The 16026-nt window shown below is 40.9% G+C and overlaps 1 protein-coding gene across 3 annotated transcripts in view; it reads right to left on the bottom strand.

The window, feature by feature from the left end:
* Nucleotides 1–874: 874 nt before the first annotated feature.
* Nucleotides 875–16026, bottom strand: part of CCDC88A (coiled-coil domain containing 88A) — a gene marked incomplete at its 3' end in the record, with an annotated part of 56958 nt that continues 41806 nt past the window's right edge. For 2 of the 3 annotated variants that reach the window (XM_080341928.1, XM_080341929.1), the window contains exons 20-31: nt 13194–13471; nt 12851–12994; nt 12095–12281; nt 11575–11720; nt 10856–10948; nt 10469–10683; nt 6621–6704; nt 5402–5605; nt 5024–5095; nt 3971–4051; nt 2321–2568; nt 875–1876 (exon numbers count right to left, since the gene is read on the bottom strand). In XM_080341928.1, the coding sequence (XP_080198054.1) occupies nt 875–1876; nt 2321–2568; nt 3971–4051; nt 5024–5095; nt 5402–5605; nt 6621–6704; nt 10469–10683; nt 10856–10948; nt 11575–11720; nt 12095–12281; nt 12851–12994; nt 13194–13471 (2754 nt within the window). The remainder of the gene's footprint in view (nt 1877–2320; nt 2569–3970; nt 4052–5023; nt 5096–5401; nt 5606–6620; nt 6705–10468; nt 10684–10855; nt 10949–11574; nt 11721–12094; nt 12282–12850; nt 12995–13193; nt 13472–16026) is intronic. The other variant, XM_080341930.1, reaches the window with a different exon arrangement.

Here is a 16026-nt window from a genome sequence, read left to right as displayed (position 1 = left end):
AGAACTGTGATCTGACTCCTAAGAAAACCAAACACCGCCCCACATTTGTACACCAGACGTGGAAAGACAAAGCACAGAAAAGGGAAAAGGTGGAAAGGGTCATTTTTTCATTACAAGTGCTGCGTATCGTGTGGCTATTTATTGCTTCTTCATAAGAATGATCATTAACGTTTAGGACTATGAATGGTCTATTTATTAATGGTCAAGTATGTTGGTAAGTATGAAGAGTAATTCATATTTATTGTGCGAGCTAGAGCACTGAATTATTGGGCCTTAACTTGTTCCTTGTGCAAAGTGCATTTATGCCAGGACATGGCACAAATGGAAAGGGTAAGACACTGCAATCTCTCTAAATGCTTCTTTTCATTCTTCAAATAAGGGGGGAAAACGTATTTTGACTCCAAATACACATCAGAGTGTTACTGATACATATGAAACCACGAGCACAACTGCAAAAAGCTGCCAGGATATTGGAAACCCTGTCGTTCACAGCGCCGTTTCTGGCAATGCAGCATGCAACCGCTTTAACATGCATTCAGGAACGCACAGGGGAAAAACCAAAATGCTTGGAGTGCGTGACAAATAAAAATATAGCTTGTACTATAAAGACGTTTAAAGGCATGCAAAATATGTACAGTGCAATTAATGTTTCATGCAAACTTTGGTGAGGTTACAATTTTACATTCAAACATGCTGGAGTACACAACGGAGCCTTGGCAAACAACACCCACAGATCTAACACAAAATCATTTTTCATTTGTAGTGGAATTTTCTCTAAATCCAGTGGACAATGAGAAGAACACCTATATGTCATATTAGACTATATATATATATATATATATATTTATATATATGTAATGGCAGAAGTTCCTTCTCACACACAGCCATACTCGTACCACACGGTTTGATTATCCTCAGAAACCAGCAGCGGGGATTCGGCCTCGCTGCTGTTTGCCCGGGGGGCAGGAACGTACTCCCCCGTGGCACCTGCGCGCAGCTCACTGTGAGCACACTGCTCATTAGCACAAGGTACGGATCTAAATGCCGACGTATTGGCCTGATTAGGTGGTTTTGGTGCAGATCTTTGAGGCAATCCGCTTATATTGCTAACTAATTCAGTGTTAAGGGATAAAAAAGGCTGCGCCATGATAAACGACCCTGCACTGTCCTTACCAGATGTACCGACCTTCTCGTTAAACGTATTTGTGTTTGGCAACGTTCTCTCGTGGCAATTTGCCCTTTCCATCCTTGAAGTCTTAGGTACATCAGAACTACATCCTAAATGAGGCGGTTTAACTGAATTAGCTGCATTGCTGTGTGGGGCACAATCTACCCTGTAAGCCACACAGTGAACAAAAGGAGAGGAGAACTGGTGTGCTGGGTACTCACTGGGGGCTGCGGGGACGCTCCTGTCGCCGGCGGCTGGGGCTGGGTCAACCGAGACAGGCTGCCTACTGTCCTTAGACAAGAAATCGTGAATGCTCGTCCTTCGCGTGGTTCCCTCCGCCGTGGAAATCACGCTGCTCGCTCGAGGTAAGGTGGCGTACGGATTGCAATCTCTCGACTGGCGCTGCGACGCGGTCGCTTGGATTTTTTCTTTCACCGATTTGCCCTTCCCTGGAGCGCCCGATGGGAATTTTATTGGAGAGCTAGTGAAGTAGGGATCTTCAGTCTTCCGAAGGCTGGGCCTTACCAGTTGTTCTGGTTTAATGGATCGCCCGTCTGAGAAATCAGCTGTGGTTTTCACACTGAACGATCTCACAATGCCACAGCCGCCAGACGGCTTTCTGAGCTTCTCCTTTCCCGTCAGCTCTGCGGACTCGGATAAGCTTCTCATGACTTCATCTAAAAGATTCTCTTCGCTCGCAGATTTCATCTGTCAAAAACACGAAACATCTTGTAAGCCTATCAACTGTAATTTTGACATTTCTTAAGCAATATTCGTGGACGTAAATGAAGAACAATTCTAAAAAGACTGGTTTGTGCAGCGGAGATTGACTTTCTTACCTCATTCAGAAGCCAGAACGGGTCAAGCTGCGAAACCACAGAATCCCAGAATGTCAGGGGAATGAAGGGACCTGGAAAGCTCATCCAGTGCAATCCCCCCATGGAGCAGGAACACCCAGCTGAGGTTACACAGGAAGGTGTCCAGGCGGGTTTTGAATGTCTCCAGAGTAGGAGACTGAAATCCCACACGATTTTGTGTATAATACAGTGAGTACAGTTTATCAAGATGCAGTCCACGCTACTGCTTAATCTCCGAGTACTTCTGTGCCCATTTACGGCATAACACAGAGTTACAATACTTCTCCCAACTAACCTCGCTTGAGGTACTCTTGTTGCTTTCTTCTAGGAACTGCTGCAGGGTAACAACTTCGCTGCCGGGAGAGCCGGTTTTGCTGCGTTTCCCGCGAGCGTGGGGCGTTTCGGGGGTCCTGGACCTGGCGTGGCCGCGCAGGAGCTGGCTGGGGCTGCTGCTGCTGCTGGACCAGGCCTCGTGCTCCTGCAGCAGGCTGAACTCCCCGCTGCTGTGGCTCTGCGGCCGGCTCGCGCTGCTCACCGCACCTGCTGCGGGGTTTAAAGTTGCAGGGGTCCGTCAGAAACGGGCAGCAAAGCTGTTAAACAGCATAACCTCACTCAAATCTGGAACGTTATCACATTCAGTTAACAGTGATTCTATTTAAAATACTAAAAAAATCATTTTTTTACTCAAACCAAATATATTATTAATATAATCACTCTCCCCTGACTTACCTCTTACAGCCCTTTAAACGTTATACAGTAGCATGTGAGTTAAAAAAACTACCTTTCAGTTATAATCTGGGCCTCCCTCTACATAGCGCTCTAGTCTGAGAGGCTCAGGACGACACCTCCACTCTGGTTCAGCATCCTGCCAGGCACACGTTCCAATGCACTCTTAATGAGTTTTACATTCAACAAACCACAAAAGATTAAATGGGAAAAAAATACTTCCTTCGGTAAGAACTATTTTCAAATGCTGCTTCTCCAACAGTTTCTGCCATTACATGAATTCATTACAACTGCGGCCTGAAGGAAGCAAATGGCATTACATTCAAAATACATTCCACAACACCAATTCTTTTTATTTTCAGTAATTGTGAATTGTTTAAAAAATACTGATGAATAATCAAGTATTTCCTGCTTTGTGTCACTCCTAAGAAATGAAATTAAGTTTGTGGGAAGATGAGCTGTTTACAGCAGAGATTTCTAATACAGTATAGAAAGTGGGGCACAGATTACCTCCAAGAAGCTTTTATAAAAGGGAGCCAAGAAAATGGACAAAGAAAAAAGCCAACCCACAAATAAAAATCTTAAGCTAGCATTTCATCTCTAGCTTTCCAAACAGATACCGTTTAATAAACACAAGCCATAAATATTAAATGAAGTCTTGAGTTGGCAGCATTCTAGTTTAATATGTACAATGGTCTCCAGCTAGAATGGCCATTAAAAACAAAAATATATCAAGGCTTGTAACATATGAAATTTGGAGAATATTGCTAAATCCAAGAACATTATTAACCTATCAAAAACAAAATCCAGAGGTTTCCAGGATGGTATTACAAATGCCATTTGTCTGCTTTGCATTGTATGCTATACAGCTTTACAGCAGCACCGCACGTGTGGTAGGATGCTGGGAGAAAACATGGAGCAACTTCTCTGCTTGAATAGAAGTGATTTTAAAGTAATTTGGGGGCATTTCTTATTTTGTAACATCGTTACTTGGGTTAGGTTTGGTTTAAAATAGTTTGTAACTCATATACTAATATTGATTAAAAACATAGGCTCTACAGATACTCATATACTTTCCTAATTTGGGGAAATGCTTAAAGAAGAACATAGTGGTGTGTTGTGGGAATGTGCGTGGTTGTTCTTTTTTTAACCTCTCTAGGTGACCCTACAGAGACATTAATGGAAAGGAAGGATGTCCATAAGTTCATGGAGAGCATACCTTTGACTTCATGGAGCGAAGCGTTGTTATTGCTATTGCTAGTGGACGTTCTGCCACTATCGAGGCTGGCTGGTCTGGAAGCTAAACGGACAAGTCGGAGACACGGTGATGAACAACACGGCACAGCAGGCGCCGCGGTACCTACACGTTCTGGTGCCACAACGCCCAGAGGCAGGAACCATGCACTATTTCACATGCCCACTGCCAACAAAGTGGTTTCTTAGAGATCAGAAAGCAAAGGGAATTCCAGGCAGCCCCAGAGGGCACTTGAGAAAAGGGCACGACAGGAACAGTGAGGTACAAGGGGAGGAAGAGAGAAACAGTGTACGTTTAGAACTGAAACGGGTCGGTTAGTGGGAAAGCGGGGCTGACGGACGGAAGGATGGGCAGGCAGAGAGCTGCTCGTGATCAGGTCACTTACAACAGATCTGACAAGGAACCTTGCACATTGTTGAAATGCCACGAACAGGAGGAGCAAGAGCATCTGCACAGACTATGTCCTGTACTCCTATCCAATACAAGGGAAATGCGCTGTTACCGTCTTCAAAAACCTTTGCTGCTCGTACTCATTAAGTGTTCACAGAAGAGTTAAAACTTCACTTCTAAATAATCTATGATAGCTTTAAATTCATGGCTTGGCTTGAAGGAACAGTAATGATGTTATAAAATGCAGTACATGACAAATTTAGGTTTCACTGAACAATAAACATCGGAAAATCTGGCCAGATTTGGAAATATTTTTTGTAGGACTGGAATGATAACTTCTTTTATCTTACTAATAACTCCAAATGATTTTTGAAAGGGAAAACATTTTGATCCTGTTCAGATGCACTTCACAGATACTTTCTACCAGAGATATAGAACATCTATCTGATGCGGTAGTTAAGAAAGAAAAGCGCAATCTGCAGAAATGACACTGTACATTCAAGAGATACACAAATCACAGAAAACATGCTCACTTGTAATGATGCCATTCACTTTTTTTTTTTTGCAAACTGCACTAACATTCACATAATATATCCATAATTAATTTAATTAAAGTTCACATCTTACCATGAACTCTCGATCCTGTACTAGAGTCATCACTAATACCTTGCGGACTTACGTCTTCAAAGGATGTAGTATCTATACACAGAGACATAAAATAAGATGTAAAATCAAATCAAAAGATGCTTGGAATATCTATCATCTGAAAAACGGACTATAATATTTTCCAAACGAATCAATTTTTACTTAGGAAACATTCTGTAGGAAAAATGCTGAAACATTCAATAACTGCAGCGATTAAAGCCTATTCAGTACCTTAGCACTGCGACTCGATTATTAAGATTGCTTTTGGCTGAAAAACTTCTAGCACAAGTCAAACCAATATTTACATGACATTGCTGTTACACACAGTCACATCACGGTGCAAAAAGCTTCTACCTATACCTTTATTATTTAGCAACTGCTTGGATCTGAAGCCTGCAGAAGAGTTGCCAGCTGCAAAGTTGATGGCTGTGGTAGAGAAGGCCAGAGCTCCCAACTCCTTCCTCCTTTTACCCGCAGATATATCATCAGGACCCTCCAGATGCTCAGAACTACCTGTCCATTGTCCTCCTGCCAGGACCATGGACTGCACCAGGTCATTCATGGCTGGGATGCAAATGAGAGCAAATGATCAGCATGGGCAATGTATTTGCTTCGGTTCTTACTCTGTATTGCAAATCATTTGACAGTTTTCTAAGCGATAAAGCGCATTGAGGGCTGGAAGATAAAGACACAAGATCATCCGCGTTACGACATGCAATCAGCTCAATGAATGAGAAGTGGGGTAAGGCAGAGACTTCTTTCGGCTCGGTATGGTTCTTAAAACTCATTTTACCAGGTATTATTGCCATGCTTGCGCTGCAATGATACGTCATGTCTATGTTAGAAGCCTTGAAATACTGTTGGTAATGATCAAATGGGATGAACAAAGTGGGCAGAGGCGCTAACACGATAAAACGTCAACAATGACATGGGATCCTTGTACAGTGCAGGTTACTGCAGGGATACTGTATCTTATAGAGTAACAAATAAAAGGATCTGAAATAGATGACAGCTGATGATATTCACCTTTACTTCACAAAACTAGAGAAAACTGTCCACCCCTCGTTAAAAAAATCAAATCAAATCAATCAATACAACATTTTGGCAACAACAACTGGTGAACACTTGAAGAGTGACAGACCACCACGCAGCCTTGCACCATCTTCTACGCTTTCTTTAAATACAAAATTACACCGATTTCTTAACGAAAGGCTTAGGAAATGTGGAATTTGGGACCATTTAGCTTAACACAGTGCACTGTAAGTTTATATACACATAGAGACATGTGTATATAGACAGCTATGTATACAAATATATGCAACCACAATGCACTGAATATATATATGTATGTGTGTGCGTGTGTGTGTACGTGCACATATATAAAGTATTCAGTGCCAAGGTTTCAAAAAAAAATTCAAAAGCAAAAAAGGAAAAGCTCCAGCTCCTTGTATCGTAGCAGGACTCGCACACTGAAAATAGGAGGAAAAATAACAGCGCAGTCCAGGGAGAGGTTAGTGAAAAATTAGTAATGAAGCCAGTGTAGCCATTGAAAAGAAGCCGAACTGTCATAAAGTCTTACACATGGAGCGACGGTAGAAGGCCTTCATTTTGTCTTTTTCCTTCGGTCTGTTCCTCAAAAAGGGCAGTCTTTTCAGTGCAACCACTTTTATGTCATAGCATGAGGAAAAACGGAAACAGGGAAATGAAAGAAAAAAGGGAGAAGAACAGATGGAAGTTAAATGTTGAAACTAAGGACAGAAATGAATGTCTGAGCTTAAGCTATGTATGCTACGCTAAAAACTATCATTCTCGTGCTTCTGTGTGATAATGAGATATGAAAACTACACTGAAATATGACAACTGCACTATGAAAACTTCAATATACTCAGAAACGCACCAAGAACAATGGTGAGGAGCGTGACACGGTTTGAAGGATCTAACTGCCAAGCTCGTGAAAAAATCAATGCAACTTCCTTGCAGACAATGATAGCAATTGACAATTACATAGTTTTTACTGTGAAAAATAACATTTCGTTAACATAAAGAAAAATGTGAAGCAAAAAAAGCTTAAAATGAAAGCAACTCTAAGTACAACTTCTACTTTAAAAGATGTTCACATCGTTCTTCTTTGAGATTAATAACTTCTGTAATGTTTTGCCCCGCATCTCTAGTAAGACACAATCTTTTATCAGCCTTCACTGGTTACATTTTGAGCTCATTAATTTGGGTCATCTACTGTCTTGTGGAAAAAATGACATGGACCTTATGTTCAATCTACTGTTCGTGTGCAGTGAATTTAACATCCTACTGAAACAACCCGCTTCAACTCTGTAAGGAGAAAAATAAGATCTATTGTCTGGAATGATATACACCTCATTTTTTAGCTGAAAAAATACCAAAGGAAAATCCAAAGGTAAGTGTTGCTGTAACATTTTGGGAGGGCTAAGAGGAAAATGGAGATAATATCAGGAAATAGAGCTAAAATTATGAATTATATTAAAAGATGGAGGAGGGGGAAATCCCAAGTGCATCTTGCTTAAGTGCAAGAAAAGAAAGGCACATGTGCTACCTATATGAGACAGGAGCACAAGTACGATTTCACCTTGGAATTATTCACTATATAGGTATATAGATATCTTTTATTATGTACATATATTTGTAGGTACTTCAAAAGAACTTATTTCATTTTCCTCAGATAATAAAGCATTCCTTCTCTTCTAGATCCTGAGGCAATAAGCCAGAACCAACATCAACCCAGGTGCTTCCTGGCTTAAAAAAAAGCAGAAAGGCAGCTAAATAGCCCATAAAGGAGCCACGCACGTTGTATGGCTAATTGTATATCAAATACACAGCTTGGAACAGCCCACCCCAAAGGAATACGAGGCCCTAGGTTTCTAGCAGGTAAATAATTGATCACTTTTAACACTAATGGCAAACCAAAAAGGTAATTCTGTTCTATTTCTGCTACTTTTCATCAGCGCAGTGCAACACAATTCTTTTGTAACTTTTCTAATCCTTTCTAGACAAGATAACCCATGCTCTTAATTAAAAATGCCCACCCTAATCCTATTAAAAAGTAACCAGAGGATGGCCAAGAATGATTGGAGTCATCTCTGATTGGCATTCGCTACCACCGATCACCTCCCAAAGGGCTGATTTCTGGCTGTACCACACAGAGAACTCCAGCGCAACTCCTCCTATCCTGAAATCCAACATCAAAACCTGTCCTGTGCTAAAACGCAGCCTCCTCGAGACACCACGGCAGGAATCGCTGCAGAGAATGTGACTAAAGAAAGGTCTTGTGACAAGCATTGGAATGGCAGAGCTACAGCAGAAACAAACAGGACACCACAAAGTTCGGCTTGGGCATGCTTACACCTTTTAAGGATTATTTCAACTCTTAGTAACCATCTACTCAAAGAATTCTAGTTACAATTCATTACCTTTCGTTTCTCAGTATTCTATGAATGTGTCCTTGAATGATGAGTACTGGAGAATTCCTCCACTTATAGGAAATCTCCTGCTTTGTAATTCCCCTCCTGTTAGCCAGAAATACACGGGGGAATTCTGTATGGCAAGTACTGAAATGCCCAAATCGTTCTGCTCATGCACACAAGAAAATGTAAGGCAGACATCTCCTAAATGTTTTGCTAATAGAAAATGGAGCCTAATACACTTCTGCTTTCACTGTGATACGATGTGTCTGCTATTTAAAGGTGTTACAGGGGAGGGAACCTATACATCTCCTAAATCCCTTGCTGTCGGATCCCCTGTCCTCTGCCTTCTGCGAACAGCACCCATTAGTGCCAGCACCTGCGATTTGGGGATGCAAGCTGCTCCTCTGGCCTCCTGAAGGACACACAGGACATTTCACCCCAGGAGACCAGGGGGGACCAGAATTGTCTCCTCCTAGACCCAAAACTGCGGTACCTGAGCATCGCAGAGACAGGCAGCAACTTACAGCTTTTCTCTTTCTTGTAGCTTCTTCTAATGGAAGCTGCTACTTTGTAAGACGCGCTACAATTGTCAGCGTTGAACTAGCTACTAATTCATCCAAATTCTATCAAAACCTGTGGTTTCCATGGTGACGTGCAATCCAGGTCAGGATCCAGAACTAGATCAGCCTTTCCAGTTTGTGGATAAATATACTGGGATTAAGAGGAACGTGAACGAGGTCCACGGAGTAGAAAATTAACAAGGTCTGCACAATTTCCAACCTCTGCTGAGGGTCGGTCCCTGTCACTTCAAGCACAGCCCCAGCAGGAGGGTAACCGCACGCTACAAGGTCCCAAGCGTCATGCAAAGAAAACTGTCACGTACAAAAGCTCTTCCAGAACATGGGATTGTTGACAGGGATGCAGATGGCGTGAACCAAAGCGTGCACACTCCAGGTTCAAACTAACACACTTGCCAACACACCCACTGCGGCTTCAGCCACTCGGCACTTCCACCAGACTCCCAGTTCACATGTAAAAGCAACAGTTGCTCTTTTGAAAGTTCAAAAGTAATTTGGACTCTAATGGACTCTCACATTGAAAAACACTAAGCTTCCCAAATTGACATATTAGCAAAAGTGGTAAAATGTAGCCTTGAACTATTTTCTTCAGTTATTAAAGAATCACAAATCCGATTTTACGTTTCCCTGCATGTTGTTTTACTCTGACTAAGCTTCTGCAATAAGCATAGAAGTAAAAAATTCATTGTGATGGCTTTGACACAGCAAATTCACAGCTGGCAGAAAAAACTGGATATGAATCTGCTGTCCTTAGAAAGCAGACGTGAAATTTTCAAAAAGTATCGCAAAGATTTTAAGTGAAGGTTAATACACATGTATTCTGATGCTTTTACATGCACAGCCAAAATGCTTTTGGTGCATAACTATTAAATAGAATCATTCCACCCTGCTAACTTGGCTGTAACACCATCTCTCAGGTTGTGAGAAACCAAGCAGTTTACGATTCATGCCAAGAGCGGAGAACAAAAACTACAGATCCAAAATGTAAATGCTGCACAGGATCTGGCCTTTGATGCTGTGGGTGTCCTAATGTGATGCCTTTTGGGCTCTTCCAAAGTCTGCAAATTGTGTCCAGAATGTTCCATCTACGCGCACCTCTGGAACCCTGCTCAGGCTCCCTCTCAGGCACTTCATTCTCAGCTTTAGGGTCAGTAACAATTCATGTCTTTTTAACATTTACAGTTACAGGAATGCTAAAAACTAGTTCCTGCCCAAACACTCAGGAGTTTGCAAGACATCAGCACAAATCTGGCATTAACAAAGGAATTCAGGCTTCTTCCCTAAAGACTTTAATTCTCTTTAAAAATCCTTCCCAACGCATAGCCTTTTCCAGCCCCTCTTCATTTTCAATCGTATCAAAAGGACATTTAGGCAGGGCTCATTAGTACAAAGCGCTGTTTTGCAGTACTCACTACTACTCTTCTTGGTGCCCAAGGTCTGTCCGTCCTCCAGCGAGTTGGAGCCCACGGAGGAGCTGTCCTGGCTGTCCTGCTGGGGCAGCTGCAGGAAGCCCTCGCTGGACTCGGAGCGCGTCGGCGTCAGCGTCACCGACTTCAAACGTTCGCGATTAACGTCCTTCTTAGATTTGATCAGCTTCCTCATTTTCAGAGTGATCCAGTTGCCCCTCCTGTCATCAATGACACAGGACATTTATAACACGTTACTGAGGACTTCTGCCAAGAACACAGACATGATTCTGCTCCCCCAAAGTTTAACACAATCTTGATTTTCAGCTGAAACAGCTGAAGCTACGTCAGCTTTTACATGCGTGTTTATTTTTATATCGTGTTAATCAGTACCTTCTTGGTGGAGATGGTTCATAAAATTTATACTGATCCATTATCTTCTCCTCCAGTTTCTCCTTCTGTCGCCTTAGTTCATTTAGCTTGTCACTGTCAACAGAAATTAATGATGATGTATGTTTCAAAAGTGTATGTATAATGTGTGAGTCATGTGTTCCTTTGGGTATCAGTTATCTGAAAGTTGTCACTCTTCATGAGGAATTCTTATATAACACTTGTTCTTGTTGAAAATAAATCACGAAATATGCAACAAGCAAGCAGTCTTACATTTAACATTGACATAACATTGAAAAAAATCCATTTGCCTGTATTAAACAACAGAATTTTTCCCTTTTTTGAAATAATAATAAAAAGCGTATAGGTTCTAACAGAATCATTTAGACAAGTACCTTTTCTCTTCTTTCAAATTCAAAGTTTACAAACAACCCTGGGAACTTTGCTTGTAGTGGAATGAGGAATGAATAACATTATGATTCCTCACATGCATCATCAGTAATTAATACATTGCACTGATGCTTTAGAACTAAAAACATGATGCTTGTAGTTTGAGTTATCTGCTTCTCACAGATCATTAACATTTTTATTTGAAAAGGAGAAACACTTCAGAAGTAGCACATATGTTTATTTCTATAAAAAACAGAAGCTTTCTTTTTTTAAAAAATACAGGTTTTAGTGTAATGCCCTAATCACAGTAATTCCATTGTTTTAAAACTCACATGTACTGCCTTTGCTCTACATGGAAGAGATCCTTGCTTTCCATATTCTGCTCAAGTAATGTTCTATTCTGTAGCATTAATGTCTGGATTTGATCTAGCAGATGTCTGTTCTCCTCTTCCAGATTTCCTTTAAGCTGGCTAAGCAGCTGTTAAAATACATGAAATGGTACATGCATATATACGTGAGCATATTATACACATAGATAATGAGATTTGAAAGAAAATTTAGGTCTACAAAGGATTCTTGGAGTCAAATCAAACAGAAAACTCAATATTGACTCAACTGATGAAAGGCTCTTTGGTGCTTTAAATAACTTACAACAGTTTACCTAACACAGACGCCCCAATTTTTGTATTTCCTGTACAACAGGCAAATTAATTTGTGTTCAGACCCACTTCATTATCTATAAAGCAAATGACTAATTCTCAAGCACTTCATATCATTTTATGAATCTACAAATACCCTTCTATAAATATCACAATGATACCAGTCATGAAAAATAGCAGAATGCTCACATACCTCACATTGATTATTGAGTTTTGTCGACGTAATATCCAGTTGTTGGTACTGTTCTTTGAGTTTAGAAAACTCAGCTTCTAATCGTGTTTGTTCCAGTTTGGAATTGTTCAATAGTGTTTTCAGATTCTTATGATCGGTTTGGAGAACTTCATTCTCTCTCAAGAGCTGACTGTATGTGTGAGTGAGCCTGGAATTCAAAAGCACCATAAAGAATAATACGAGACAGAAGGAAACGTGTTTGTTACTCACATTCCGTCTGAAACATGAAATTTTCAAGGCTCTTTCATAGAATAGAGAGAATAACTTCTTACTGTCGCATGCTGTAGGTAAGTCATTTATTGGTCTAATTTTCTTAGGTAGGCGCTCTGTCTTTAAGCCAAACACGCCAGGTTCTCCATATTTAGAAATAAAGCAGGATTTCTAAACGTGGACATCACAACTAGTTTTAAGATGCCACTTTTCAAAATTTAAGAATCTTACAAAACCAGGTAGAATTTCTTGCCAACACAAAAGAGCAAGGGAACAGGAATGGCCCAAACTTCGGCAATGACGGAGGCTGCGTAGATTTGTTCCTGCACGTCTCTTTCTAAAACCAACCCCTCCTAACACCCCGAAAGCAGGAGGCGTTTATTTATGAGCCTCCAAACTGCAGCATCAGGTGCTAAGAAATGTGATCGGATATTATACAGCACTTGTTTAGCCTGTTCTGGCAGGTGCTCAGAGCCCTACGACAGACACAGCAGGTTTCTGCGGTACCTTTCGTTGTCATCGCGAAGTTTTTTATACTCTGTTGCCACTGTTTCATGTTTTTCATTTTGCTGCAGCATTTTCTCCTGTTCCACCTTGAGGACTTTCTCCAGTTCCTCCAGCTGCACTTTCTGTTTCAGCAACTGATTGTACCTGCAAACAACATTCATATTTAAGCCTCTTTTTTTTTTGGAATGACAACAAAATATGGAGTATTTTTAAAAGGTGATCTTTCAAAGTTTTAAGATCTTAATGTTATATTTAAGTAATAGTTTTATTCACACAAGTTATACATTATTTTTTGCTTTTGGCTCAGGAATCGCAGACTCTAATTTTACATGTTAGTATTTACCTGTCTTCTAAGTCCTTGTGCTCCACCTCCAGGTTTTTGTGTGCGGATTTCAGGCTTCCATGTTTGGCTATCAGAGACTCAAACTCGGAAGCCTGCCGTTCGTGCAGGTGCTCCAGCTTCTCGTGGTCTTTGAGAAGCGAATCGTACAGGGCCTTCAGGTCCTCCCGCTCCTTGAGCACGCACTCGTTTTCGTTCTCCAAAGCGGACTGCTGGATCAGCAGCTGCGCGTTCTGATTCATCAGAGATGTGCTCTGAGAATTAAGGGTGGAATTTTCAACCTGCAGCCATAAACATTTGACAAGAGTTGCAAATTAATTTCATAGTTTGGATTATCTTGTCTATCTCCTCCTATGAAAGATTTCTTCAGTTTAACCCTTACCATTTTAGCAACCTTCCAGTCGTTCCATCCCGTGACAAGCTTTAAAGGGAATACTTTTTTCTTGTATCCCAACAGACAATTTCAAGAATATTCTTATAGCAGTAGTACAAGAACACACTTAAGCATATGCTTAAATAGACACAGGGATGGGGGGGGACTAAATTATTATTTGCCTTCTAATATCTCCTGAAGTGCTGTCCTCATGTCACATAAGCCAAATCTGTCACACAAATAAAATAAAATGAACTGTCCTACGGCCATTTTTTAAGAAAATGTTTATTGTACAGACTATCTATTGTCACCATAAAATCCTTATTGTACCCACGTATCTTTTACAATGGGAGTTCAAACAGTAGCAGCCATTTAACAGAGACAAAGGGAAGTAAAATAGCAGCACCTGGAAGGAAGTACCCATGTTGTTTTACTGAGGAAGTGCCACTCATGGTTATGTTCCAATGGCACCAATGTCACTTGATCACTTTTTGTATGTGTTTCGAGATCTGCTGGAAAGTACTCTTCCTGTACAAGAGTACGATTTCTCCAACAATTAAGTCAGAACAGTATTAATACATGAAAGCCTTCAACATTAGACAGATTTTTCAAAAACAAATAACACCACCAACTTTACTTTGTGTGCTTCTGGAAAGATCAACCTAATCTAATCCTTGGATATCTTAAAGAGCTGATGATGCCCAACGTGCTTGTCATCTGACCATGTAGGATAGTTCCCTTCTCTCTCCTATTCAAGAGATGAAAACCACAAACCACTGAGGCTTCTCATACCCTCAGGGTATCTATTAAGGAAAGAGAAAAAGAAATCTCTCAGTCCAGTGCACGCTGTTACTAAGGAACAAATCCCTTTCTGCTGGAACTGCAGCATTCTTTGTTCCAGATGAGAAAGCCGAAGCTTTTGCTGGAAATGAAGTCATGTCTGATGGCCAGTGTGTGCTCTGAAACTGCCCCAACTCAACCCCCGGCTGGATTTAGCTCCGAATTCCCAGTTATCCTTTAAGACATCATTTCTCTTGTATGTTCCTTATGGTATCAGGAGAAACAGTAGAATTACAGTTGTCTAAGAACAGTTTTGACCTAGTCCGCGTAGAATGGTTTGGTTTGCATTTCAGATTCAGCCAATAGTTAATGACTCTTATTTTCATGAACATATTTCAGGTTTCATTTTGATTCAGAGTTGTCCTGCAACTTGCCTGAAGCTATGAGCAAAACAGCTGAATTCTCAAGGAAAGAGAAGAACTCCCTTCCTCAGCTTGTTGGGTATAAAATCCTTAATCAGCCCAGCAAGAGAAGCTACATTGCTTGGTGAGGTTCAGCACACAAAAAGGAAAAAAGAGAAGAGCAGAAAATGCTTCCTTCTCCCAATTCACAATACTTCCAAATCTCTACAGTTGATTCATCTTCCAGGTTTATCAGATAGGAAAGGCCTGTGCTCCTGTGCAATTCATGAGGCAAAAAAGGAACTACAGAGATATTCCTGTTTTTTAAGACACAGTGTATTACAAAAACTCAGAGAACTGCAAATCCCAGAGACAGCCCTCATCTGTCTGACACGGTGTATTTCCATGCCCACGGCCGCTCATTTCTAATGACTAGAGAAGACCCAGCATTGTGCTGTGTCCATGGGTTTCCCGACCACCAAGGGGAGCCCTGTGCACTCATTAAACTGAACATGGGAGCACAGCTCATCTGCGGCACAAGTGTGCTCTCCCTCCCGCAAAGGGACAGGACGGAACTGGAGGCACCCACAAAACCTGTTGTTTGTTCACTTTTTAAAGACTCCTTCACTCTGATTCCCATCCACCCCCCATCATTTCTGACATTACTCTGCTGAATTGTGGACTTTGTGTTCCCTCTTTACATAGTTTTGACTCTTAGAGCTCCAGAAACCATTTGATCCACTAACATTTATCAGAGAAAGAAGTTACGTCTGTATTTTGGCTGTAAGAGCTGCAAGACTCTGTGGGCAATCATTTTTACCGTTTCCATGGCCACACATTACCTTTTTTGCCTCTGAATTATCCGAATTCAATCTTCACACATTTATTTAGTTTTCAGAGGCTTTTTCCCAAGCTTTCTGTACTTACTAACACCTTGATTTTCCTCTTAGGCATGGCTTTTTTTTTAAACTCTACTTATAAAAATAGGCAAAATACTAAATTCATTAGAGTCTCTTTGGACACGCTATTTCCTTGACCTAATTTAGAAGTTAAAAATAAGTTTAAAAAATTATCTTAGAAGACTGGGGAAGAGACTCTACTTTACTACTAAGTATAGAGCCAAGAATTTAAACTGGACAAACGTGAAAGATTAAAACCAACTTCTAGAAATGTTATTCTTGATCAGCATATAAAACATTACTTGAATGCTTTTAGTGCAGATCATCTGCACATTCCTTCCTTTCCCATGTCTGTACCAGAAGCAAAGTGTGACTTGCAATAC

The sequence above is a fragment of the Nesoenas mayeri genome, assembly GCF_963082525.1.
Source record: "Nesoenas mayeri genome assembly, chromosome: 3".
NCBI classification, from domain to species: domain Eukaryota; kingdom Metazoa; phylum Chordata; class Aves; order Columbiformes; family Columbidae; genus Nesoenas; species Nesoenas mayeri.
This window is presented reverse-complemented; position numbering and strand designations above follow the sequence as displayed.